Source organism: Rhea pennata, chromosome 2, assembly GCF_028389875.1.
Source record: "Rhea pennata isolate bPtePen1 chromosome 2, bPtePen1.pri, whole genome shotgun sequence".
Classification (NCBI taxonomy): domain Eukaryota; kingdom Metazoa; phylum Chordata; class Aves; order Rheiformes; family Rheidae; genus Rhea; species Rhea pennata.
This window is the reverse complement of record NC_084664.1, coordinates 15,077,470-15,089,452: the sequence shown is the minus strand read 5'-3', so window position 1 is coordinate 15,089,452 and position 11,983 is coordinate 15,077,470. Positions and strand designations below refer to the sequence as shown.

General features: G+C 42.3%; 1 protein-coding gene across 4 annotated transcripts in view; it reads left to right on the top strand.

Moving 5' to 3' along the window:
* The first annotated feature begins 4,396 nt into the window (after window positions 1-4,396).
* CCNY (cyclin Y) overlaps window positions 4,397-11,983 on the top strand; it is a 128,095-nt gene continuing 120,508 nt past the window's right edge. For all 4 annotated transcript variants that reach the window (XR_009957554.1, XM_062568887.1, XM_062568888.1 and 1 more), the window contains exon 1: window positions 4,397-4,617. Coding sequence is in view for 3 of the 4 variants with exons in the window: in XM_062568887.1 (XP_062424871.1) it covers window positions 4,464-4,617 (154 nt within the window). In the remaining variant the exon portion in view is untranslated. The remainder of the gene's footprint in view (window positions 4,618-11,983) is intronic.

Genomic DNA, 11,983 nt, shown 5'->3' with positions numbered 1-11,983 from the left:
ATACCTTCAGAGTGTTTTTACATACATTTGTCTGCCACTATTAGAAAAATGATTTTCTCTCACTTTCATTTCCTTTGGCATAACATACTTAACTTTTTAAGTATCTATCTTATTCGTTGCACATGACCTCTACATTCAAGTATAATATAGCAGGAACAAAATACATTAGTTAAGGGAGTGCACAAACAATGCTCTAAAATGATGCACATCAAAATTCTTTGTTATTGTCATGACCAATATTTTTACCTTTGTAGATAGGAATATTTATTTTAAACTTTTGCAAATAAGAGTTTGTAAATCCCATATAATAATTGGCTCTTGGATAAATCTGACCATTGTTAGCAGGTTTAGCTCAGTTGGTTAGAGCATGGTGCTGCTAATTCCAAGGTCGCGGGTTCAGTCGCCGTGTGGGCTACGCTGAGGGTTGGACTAGATGATCTCCAGAGGTCCCTTCCAATCTTACCATTCTATGATTCTTTATGTTATCGTAAACTTTAAAAAGTAATTTATGCTCAAATCGCTAGTAGGACTCCTATCAACCATTAGGTGGCAGTGTGGGGAACGTGGACGGTAGAAATTTCTCAGGGTACGTACCTAGAAGACTTCATCAGAATCGAAAGAACTAGTTGTCACCATCATTTATTTTTTTTGTCTGTGCTTACCATGTTATTTGATTTTCAGACAGAAAGTAGTTTCAGATTAAATAATATTTACTATTTTTATGTATCCCAAATAGGTAAAAATCATCTTATTTAAGCAAAACAGTGACCTATATCTGGAGGTTTGACTCACATTTTTTCATAACGTTCAGGAAGATTTCAAGTGCAAAATTTTATGGGTCACATCATGAATATTTACCCGCTGGAGTTCATTGTCTTCACTACAGTGGAGACACTACTGGATTTAAGAAATATCATTGTGCAGGAATAAGCACTTTGTAAGCCCAAGCAGCTTAGCACTGACCAGTCTTCAAAGGCTTAGCTAAAGATGCTTCATGGTGTTCCTTAGCTGGTACATGAAGTCGCTCAGATGGAGGATAAACTCATGAAAATGCATAATCTTAAACTTCAAGGACAGAATGATCTGTAATCAACAAAAGACACAAAAGATCTTTTGAAATACATGACGTTTAAGCAAGTCAGTAAGGTAGTGAGCTGTTCTTTCTTTACTGTACTAACATTTAGCAAATAATATAATTACACTTACAGAGTATACTTAATATAGCTGAAAAAAGTAATCATTATTGAAGAGCAAACATACTTTCTTGACATTTATTTCACATATGTACTTTCCTCAGCTCTTAGATACCAGCAGGAGACCATTACCCTGGAGCAGTGTTCCTTTTCTTCAACTTTGTCTTTAACTATGTGTTGTAGCACCTTTGTCATTAGAGTGCACTTCAGCAAGCTTTTAGGATGAAAGAAGGAGGAGTAAAAATCTATGAAAAATTCAGAACAAAAGGTTGCAAGCAGGAAAAGAGGTAGCTACACAGTGATGACATGGTCACAACTGATGATCACAAATTATAAATTCTTTATACTTAAATACATTTTAAATTTAAATTAAATTTAAATACTTTTAGAACATTTTTTTAAATATACAGGAAAGTCTAAACTGTTCTCTGTTAATAAAGTATGCAAGCAAGTCATCTCCATCATTATGGTATTACCTGTTTTTTGTCAAAGCTTATCAGAATTGTGGAGTATGTACAAAGTACAAGATTTTACTAAAGATTTGTTCCAATACATTTACAGCTATGAAAGTTTTTAGGTAGAAACATTTAAAAGTTTCTAAATAATTACAGGTTACAGAATGTTCATTAAATGCCTAAAATGCTTGAATACAGTGGGACTGGTACAGGAGGGCAACACAGTGGCTTCCATAATAACTGTACGCAAGATCATAGTTAAAAGACAAGAGCATTGGCGCCATAGGTGTAGTGACATCACTGCTTTGTCATTTTGGGAGACTACAGATCAAAAAGATTATGAACAGTTAAAGTGTCCTGATTCCTACAAGACAGCAGGATTTAACAGGCCATGTCAGAGAGCCATTGCAGGCAGGTGAGATAATTATTTCTTCTGCAGAGGTCTCTCTAAGCCTGAGCTCCTCTGTGAGATGCAGTAAGTTAGACTTTTCAGTAACATTTTATTATTCTATTTTATATATATTATTGTTAAAAAAGAATTTTTCTTACAAAATCTTGTTTGCTTTTTGGGGAATTCTGCTATGACTGAGATTTAATCAACACTCCTGAGACAAGCATAATTTAAATCAAGGTCTGGTCTGAACAGACTGTCAGGTGACAGCTAGAGACCAAAAGCTTAAGAGCAGGATATGCTTGAAGGGAGGCACTTGAGATAACCTCAGGAAACAATGAACTAAATAGTGATGGAAAGTACTAATTAACATTATATCCTACAAAATAACATTTCTAAATGAAAGTGCCAGCAAATGTTTAATTTCCTTTGGTTTGGATGCAAGCTACTGAGGACACTAGCACATAAAAAAAATAGTAAATCTAACCTTATTCACCTTGTATTATTGAAGTGGAAAGGAACAACGCAACTCATACACAGCTGTACATACACACTTGGGGTGGTTATCACAAAATTAGTTACACAAACACATACACACATCCTCAAAATAGTTTGTTTTAAAAAATTGTGGGTTTTTTGTATCACACTACAGTACATTTGCATCAAATTAACAATATTTTTCTTTGCAATGTGTGGTCAGAAAAAAAATTTAGCATGATAACTTTTAAGTCTTTAACCTAATCATCTGACTTGAGCAGACTTTATGAAAACATCAGATATCACAAGATGCCTTGCAGACTAAAGAAATTGCTATCAGCGGTTCCCAGGACATGGGGCCATAAGTCAAAGTATTTTCTATAAACATATATATGTGGTTTTTTGTTATCAAATCAGTGTAATCATTTGACTAGTGTGACTCAGACCACCAGTAGTCACAAGATTTGCTGAAATTATAAAGATTAAAAAAAACCCCACTCAGCCTCCATCTTCAGTATTGATACTGAATGAACGATTTTGGTTGGGCAAGTTCTGAATATAGAGCAAGTGGAACGCGTGGGGTATCATTGGGTTAGTCACACGCCCTTCTTCCTCTTCAGCCAGTTTTCTTTGATGCCGTTACTCTAAAGGAATTCCTAAAAGCCGTTCTTAAAGAATTCTCAGGTTCTTAAAAAGTGATGAATCACCAGTGAAAATTCCCTAGTGGTGGTCGGGTACAGGCTTTCTAGCCCTCGGATATGCCGCGCGTCAGGCAGCGCCCCAGCGGCTGTGGTTTTGGGCCTCGGTCAGTGGCAGCGGTGGACACGCCGCGGTGGCTGCCTGAGCGCTCTCCACGCAGATGCCAGGCTGTGGAAGGGTGCGTCCCACCCGCCGTCCGGTGCCTTTCCCCCGCCGGGGCCCCGCAGCAGCACCCAAACCGTCCGCTCGCTCCCGCACTGCTGGCCGAGGCGCCAGGCTCTGTCTCAAACGCTGCTTCCCTGCCGTTCCCCTCAGCAGGAGAGGAAAAAAAAAAGCAAAAAAGCTTTGGTTTTATATTACATAAAAAATTACCAATGTAGTGTTGCTTAAAAAAGCTTCAAAGCGAGCGGGTGAGGTTTCAAGGCAGGGCACTGAGGTGCGGGGCTCCGGATGGGCTGCACCGTGCGGCCCCTCAGCACCGTGGCACCCAACGGCCAGGGCGCCCCCACGGTCAGGGTGCCCAAACGGCCACGGCGCCTCAGCGCCCCAACGGCCAGGGCGCCCCCACGGTCAGGGAGGCCAAACGGCCACGGCGCCTCAGCGCCCCAACGGCCGCGACGCCCAACGGCCGCGACGCCCAACGGCGCCCCAACAGCCAAGGTGCCCCCACGGCCGCGACGCCCAACGGCCAGGGCGCCCCAACGGCCGTGGCGCCTCAGCGCCCCAACGGCCGCGCGCTCCCTGCGGAGCGGGCGGGGAGCGGAGCGGAGCGGAGCGCGCTGCCCGGCTGCGGGCAGCCCCCCCGGGCCGCGCCGGGCACCGCCGCCGCTCCGGCGGGAGGCGTTACCGCCCGTGTGAACCGGAACCGGTTAGCGGAGGCCGCCCGGGGCGGCTGCTGCTGCCGCTGCTGCTGCGGCGCTGCCGTGTGTGCGTGGGCAGCGGGCCCCGCCGGCTGCGCGGGGGCGGAGGAGGAGCGCGGCAGCCCCGCGATGGCGCTGTGCTTAGCCTGGCCCCGCGCTGCCCGCCCGCGGAGCAGGGCTTAGCTGCCGCAGCGCTCGCGCGGCGGGGCCGGGCTCCGCGGATGAGCCAGCGGGGGGCTCCGCCGGCGAGCGCAGCCGCAGGGCGCCGCAGCCGCCGCCTCCGCCCGCGCCGCGCCTCCTCGTCTCCGCCGCTGCCCATGGCCTCCCGCCGCCCTTGCTGACCGGCCGCCTCCCGCCGCGCCGCGCCGCGCCGCGCCGGGCAGCCGCGATGGGGAACACCACCTCCTGCTGCGTCTCCTCCAGCCCCAAGCTGCGCCGCAATGCCCACTCCCGGCTGGAGTCCTACCGCCCCGAGGCCGAGCTGAGCCGGGAGGACACGGGCTGCAACCTGCAGCACATCAGCGACCGGGAGAACATCGACGGTGAGGGCGGGCGGCCCCCGCCGCGGGCTGCGGGGGAGCCCCGGCCGCCGCCGCCGCGAGGGGGGCTCTGCCCGCCGGGCCGGGCCGGGGTCGCTGCCCGCGGCGGTGCTGCTGCGCCGCTCCGTGCCATGGCCGGGGGCGCCGGGCCGGGCGCGGGGGCCTGGGGCGCTGCGCGGGCCCAGCCCGCCCCCACCTGCGCCTCGCGCTGCGGCCGTGGCCCGCGGCCGCGTTACCGGCGGGCGGCCAGGGCTGGCGGCGCGGGGCACCGCGCCAGGGTGCGAGTGTAGGGGACAAACCCGCGCAGCGGCAAAAGCGGGAGGAAGGTTTCCCGCGACAACCTTCTGCTCCGGGGACTTTTTCTTCCCCGCCGCTGTCGTGATGAGGCAGTGCTGCAGTAGTCATGAGTACTTTCTGTCTGCCTCTCTGCATCCCCAGTGACACTCCAGGGAAAAAAAAAGAAAGGAAAAAAAAAAGCCATATTCCAACCAGTTTGGTAATGACCTAATGCCTTGGTATTTTGGCTAATCAGAACACAGCTTAATTTTAAATACGAGGTTGCAAGTGTATATATAATTCAGTTTTTGGTCACCTGAAGTATTTGCTCCTTCAAACGTTATTTGGTTAAAGGTCAGCTCTCTGCTGGATTAGTTTACGGGAACTGCCTTTGGTGGAAAGCCCGAAAGAGTAACTTTGGCACACTTCAGTTCTCCTTTCATATTTTTTTCATGGCTTACAAGATTGTGGTCTTTTTACAGAGTTGTGCATTAAGTCAGTCCTTCGTATCAGCAAAATGATGTAGTCCATCATAGCAGAGGGACGCCATCCCTTTATTATTAACATTGTTTCTTGTGATCAGATGCGTTCTGGAAAGAAGAGTGTTGTCTTTCAGGTGTCTTTGCTACATGCAGCTGAAAAATTGGAGCATAACAGGATTAGTAGGTGGAAAAAATGCATAATGGTCTAGTCTGAGAAAATCGAAATGAAAGAACCAGTTGTTGATCTGTGAATGATTAATTCTTCCAACACCAGTGTTGTCCAGCATAGTAGCATGCATGTTTGTCTAATGGCATGAATCTTTACATCCATACCAATAGATTTTGGTCAGAGATCATGGTTTTTTTTCTTATTCTTGGGTATGCTTTTTTTTTCCTAAGTGGGAGGAAGGGTACAGGTGGAAATAGTAAGTGCATCTGTGCTTCCTAAAGTGTGCATATAGTGCAGATATTTTTTTTCTTAATAATTATTTATCAAAAATTACTTATTAGTTGGTTGTTTCACTTGTGGATCAGGGCGTTCTGTCTCTCTTCTCCATACTTTTTGTATTATTTATTTTCAGATTTCATTGTTTTGCATTTAGTGCTGTTGCTGATGAAATGTCGAGTTTTCAAATGGGGAAGCTGGCTTTAATTCTGAAAAGAGCAAACAATTTTGAGTTTCCTTTTCATACCTTGCTCTAATCCTGCCTCTCTATTGATAGAGTCAAAGAAACAAGTTTTCCCTCAGGAGATTGATATACCATAAATGTCTGCACACACAAAACAGCTAGAGATATTTTGGGTAAAATAGCTATTCCAAATATTTTTTGTTATACGTCTGTTGTCCTGCAGTTGGATTCACTGAAGGATTCTTGGTCAAAGATGATAGTCTGATCACAAAATGTAATAAGATGATACTGTGTTCCTGAAATTTTATTTCTGAAGCGACTAGCTAGTACAGTTGTGTTGCTAGATTGCTTGAAGCTCTACAGCATATGCATGTCTACGGATGAGATACTGGGGGAAAGTACTTCACAATTGAGAACTGTAAGGATATGCTTACCATTTACAGCAGGGTAAGGATATTTGAACAATAAAAGATCAATTCTCTGATTATCTGTGTCAAGAAGAGAAAATGCTGGGTGTTGATTCCTCAGTATTCCTACCACTCATAAAGTATTTCCAAGAGTTTCTCAAATTGGTAAATGTTGCCAAATGTACTGATTAATTTTTGTTTTTAATAGTGGTGACAGTGACAGTGGTGTAAAGAAACTTGTTTGACACATTAACCTCAAATCTATATTTCCTGCTGTCCTTGAAGCAAGAGCCCTACCATTGGGCCCAGTGTGTATGACAGTGACGTTCAGGCTCTAGAAGGGCTCTTTAATTTCTCTAACAAATACTGACCTTTGGAGTGGGTAAACCCACTTGAGTAGAAAAAGAACTTGAGAAACATTAAATCAGCTTTGGCCCGTTTCTAAGAGGTGAGTCTTTTTTACTGTTGCAGGCTCAGTTTTTTGAAAGATGAGAGGGAGAAAGAGGGAAGGAAGACAAACTTTTAAGAGCAATCTAACTGGAAATATTAGTACTAGTGGAAGCAGAACTGTTTGCAGTTTGCTAGTCATTATATACTTACTTATGTACAGTATGTTGGTTTGGTACCATTATCAAATTTAGCAGAAAATCTCAGTTTCTGTAGTATTCTGTAATTGTTCCTGAAGTCTGAAAAAGAAAGGAATTTTGAAAGAGGTCTGAATAGGAAGAGCTTATCAAATTATTTATTCTGGAGAATGCTGCTGCTGATCTCTTGTTCTCGTTACTTCACGCATATGCTATTTCGCACGCTCTCTGCTCTCTTCTTCTGTGCGTGCTCTCTTGCACTCTCTTTCTCTCCCACCTCCCTTCCCTGCATCAAGATACTCTTTTATGACAATGTTAATGGAAATAAAGAGAAAAGAGGTGTTGCAGACTTATTAATCAGATTCGCCACCTCTTTTGCACGTGAACTTCTGTGTGTGTAAACTGTTAAGTATCTTGCGTGTGGCTTGTCTAAACTCTGGACACACTGGCTGTAGGCTGGACTGCCCTTGCGCCTTATGTCAGCAGGTCTGTGGTCACACAGTCAGACCTGCTGTTCACTTAACTAGTGAAAAAGCTGAGAGTGCTGATGTGGAAAAAGAGGGCACTCGGATGTGATTTCTCTGTTTGGCACAGTAGGCTTTTCCTCTGTAGGGAGAAGACAGAGTAGATGTAGTCACAGATAGGATGGCATGAAGCAAAGCTGATGCCCCATAATGAAACTGGCCAAGAAGCCATTCATGAATTAGCAACTATGTAGAAAGTTTCCATGCCATTTGAAGAAAGGATACTTCTTAATTAGTCCCTCCCTCCATTCTGCCTCCTGCTTCAATAAAATAAAATATATATATATATATATATATTTCCCCTTTTATAAGCTCCCTCTGATGTCACTAGGTCATTTTTCATTACCAGCTCAGATAATGTCACTATGTGCAACTGTGCTTCACTGATAAACCTGTTAAGCCTTTTTCATGATGTGCCCATCATGTTAATTTTTCTGCTGCATAATGGGCAAACTCATAAGAATGGACTGTTTTTTAAAGCCATTTCTGTATTCGGTTAGTTCTTTTTTATTTCCCCACCTTCTTCAGATTGGTATATGGGAATCTCTGAACTGAGATTAGATAGTATTTGTTTATCTCTGGGTACTGGGTTTTAAGAGAGTTATGCAAATACGGGAAATTTTTATAATGTCTGCCCAGTATACTTAATGAAAATTTTCTGAAAAAGAATACTGGTATCTTTAAGAGCTAGGGCAGGATGGGTTGCAACTTGTTCCATGAAGTAACTGACCTACATTCACAAAAGCAAGAAATAAGCACAAGCAAATATGTGTCTGCTTATAAGCAGATAGGTCTAATATGTTGCACACAGGTATTCCTGGTAATACCTGGTTCATGAAGTACCCTTCTTTCCCCTCCCCCTCCCAAAAATTGTCTGTCTAATTTAGAGAAGAAATTCTTTCAAAAATCTTGTTGTTCCCTTAGCCAGAACTCCTCCAGAGACAGTCTGTATGCTTTTCAGCACTATTTTTGCATTCCCTACCTAAGCATTTGTCAGAGGTCATGTATCTAAGACCACTGCAATCTTGCATGTTAAAAAATTAAAAATAGAGTCTGCTGTGGCCTGCATCGCTGAACTTAGTCTTTTACTGCTTGCTGCTGGTGATATATACTTCATAGCTTTGGTTTTTTTCCTTCCTCAGTCAGCTTCATGTCTTTATTCTATGTTGTTCCTTACTTCCCAAATAAGCACTGTCATCTTGTACAAAGCCGTCTTAAAACCTCACTTTTGCTATGTTGTTCACACCAAATCAGTTAGTTTACATCCTTTAAGGAGTGGGTATTTTAATATTTAGCTGTAGAAGCTTTTAGATGCACACATGCTAAGGACTAATCATATTTGAACTTATTCCTGACCAGTGTTATTAGTGCACTGCCATGTGATGAAGATTTTCATTTAAAGTGAGCTGCACAAGATCACCAGTCTTGGCTGAGTAAGTGGTATTAAAAAAGAATGACATGACTTAAGTATAGGTCTCTGAAGATGACTGTGTATTGAGGTAGGGTTTTTTCCTGCTCCTTGGATTTACATGTAGTAAGAATAACGTATTAAAAAGAAATGGAGTGAACCTTTCTATTCTGTGGTGTCATAGCAGCATGGCCTGATTTTCTATGCTCACTTAAGGATTTTCAGGCTTGAAGGATGTGTTTACTGCATCTAGAGGCCTTGCTCAAGGTCAGGCTTCTTGTCTGTACAAAAAGCAAACCCGCAAGCAGGGCACCCACATATGATGCGATGCCGCTTTCTGAACTGCACAAGAAGCTGTTTGCTGAGCACATTTAGCAGCTTAGTGTGGCACCGTGAATGCAGCCTGCTCTCTCCTGTCTGCTGTGTCTTATAAGGTTGGAAGGCGAATACGTGAACGATACCTCAGCATGATTTTACCTGTTCTTACCCTGCCTATCAGCTATTGATTAGGCATAGTCTGAATATCTTCCCCCATATAATAGCTTTGCAAGAATATGAAATACATTCCACATGCTGAAAACAAATAGTGTATAACTCTTTATCTGAGCTTGCTATGTAGAAATGATTTGAAATAACTTCAGCTTCTTTTGTTTGCATTTGAACTTGGATAACTAGACTTTTTTAAATACATGTTAGTTTTCTATGTGCACTCTGATGCATGAAGTGATCTTTTTACTTTATCCTACAGAGTATTTAATATCTGCAGTGGCAGAATGATGATGATCTCTGAAGCACATATGAAAAGCTAGTAAATGTTAATAGACTTCCTAAACTTAGCAATGTACTATTTAGATACCGTAATCCTAACATTGTGCTTAGATATTGTCTTCACTGGAATGGTTTATTGTTTCTTCTGTATCTTATGCACTGTTTTTTGTCTCCTTATAATCCAGCTTTAAAAGCACATATTCCTGAATGGCTGAAATGGGCTGTTTGGATGTTTTCATGTTTCCCAAGCTGAAACTTTTTGCAGAAGTGGGCCAAACTTCACACTTTAATTTATATAGTGAAACTGAAACTACGTCTGTTGCTTAGTGCTTGGCCCCCCTATACTACACACCCTTCTCTCTTCTTCTGCTTCTCTCTGAGCCAGTCCAGTTTGAGCATCAGCAATTCTTGAGCCTCAAACCAAACTTTGTTTGGGAGGACTATCTTAAATCTGGAGGGCTCATTAGCCTGAAGTACAGAAAGATGTTAGCAGCAGCAGCAGCACTGTCCTGAAGACTGGTCCTTAGCTGCTTGGTGTAGAAGCTGGCCAAGGAGTTGTGTCATGAATGAGAAATAATTACTGACAACTACTTGGAGAATTTGGTGGTTTTCTTTTTAATCACAACTTGTAACATCATTTTCAGATTGGAAATCTGTAAAGGCTGTAAAGGATTTATTAGAGCAACTATTGTCAAACTAAGGCAAGTTTCTCAGGTCAGCAGAAATTTACACTTCTCATTAACTGATGTTACTTTTGTTTTTATTTCTTTGCAAGATAATTTTGTTTCTGTTAGGTCAGTGTAATGCTGTAAAGATTTTAGTGAAACACACTTGCTACCCCATCATAGATGCCATTTGCACTGCAAAAGTTATGCTGCTCTCTCCATAGCTCTCATGATGGCTTGAACAAAACATATTGATGTTTTTGTCACTGAGTGGCATTTGTATTACTGTTTCTGTTAGTGTGGACATGTTATAGAAAACTATTTGCTTTATAAATACTGAACAAAATTATGGAATAGAAGTAATCCTAGGATTAAAAATGAGTTGTGTTCAGTCCTACATAACACTTGCTACACTTGTGTCTCCTGATATTCCTGGAGAGGGGAAGGTAGTCTGCTCTGATACCTGTGTAATACTGTTCTCTCTTTACAGGGAGGGGAGTCATCCTTCAAATATTCATAGCTTGTCTTCAAAAGACTACTCGGCTTCAGTTAATAAATTACTACCTGGGGCTTTTTCTTTGTTTATTTTTTTTTTTTTGTAAAATGATTCTTACATACCTGTGGCTATTGGCTTGGGATCCCAAAGATATCAGATTGAAAGTGAAAAGTTTACTTTCAACAGCGAGGAATCATTTTAAGACTTTGAAATTTTAAGTGCTTCTTTTGTTTGCTCTATTGGTATTTCTAAACATGGGAATTGATGAGTTATTCCTGAATCCTAGTCTGAATGTCTAGTCAAAATTTTATAAGCCAGGATACCCAGAACATCATAAGGTGCACTTGCTAAATGACACTGTTGGTACAGGGATCATTTCCTAGATCTGCTATAAAATCAGCAAGTTATTGGCATGCTTAAAGTTGTTTCAGGTATGCAGTTTGTGTCTGCAGATTAGTGTTTTGAGAGGTGGTACCTTTTTGTTACTGTGAGGTTGTGTTCATGAAATCTTATTGAATACTTCCAACTAATACAGAAACTTATTACTGTCTTTGTTTATGGAAAAAAAATCATTACTTTCAGATATCGAGGATCTTGCATGAGAAGGATGTTCTACTTGATCAGCAAAGATGTTTTGAAATGTTTCCCTACATTTTCTTGATTGTATGTAAACTCTCTAGGGAGATAGTAATTTATGAACTATGAGACTATGTGAGATTTTGTATGTGAAGTCACTGGTGGTAGTGTGCTTGTAGTTTTTATTAGCATTTAGCAATAGTTCTATTTTATAACCTAAAATATTGTGGTTTCTTTATTTTCTTTTCTGACCTTCATGAGGAAGGAGATCTATGTTATTTCAAGATCTAAAGTTTGGGGATTGTAACTGATCCTGAACAAGATAGGACATACTTTCCTGCTCTGGATAAGAGAAACTTTCAAGTTGTAGTCAGTGAGCTTTACAAGCAGTAATTACGTATCTGAACTACTTTGTGAGCTGTGGTATTTTATAAAATGATGCAAGTGAGGAAAGGATCTTGAAGGAATAGTCAGCATTTGAAATTAGTTAGAGGTCTTCACTCTTAGGCCTATGTTCAGATTAGGTCACATCTATTTTTCTGGCTTGAAAAGAG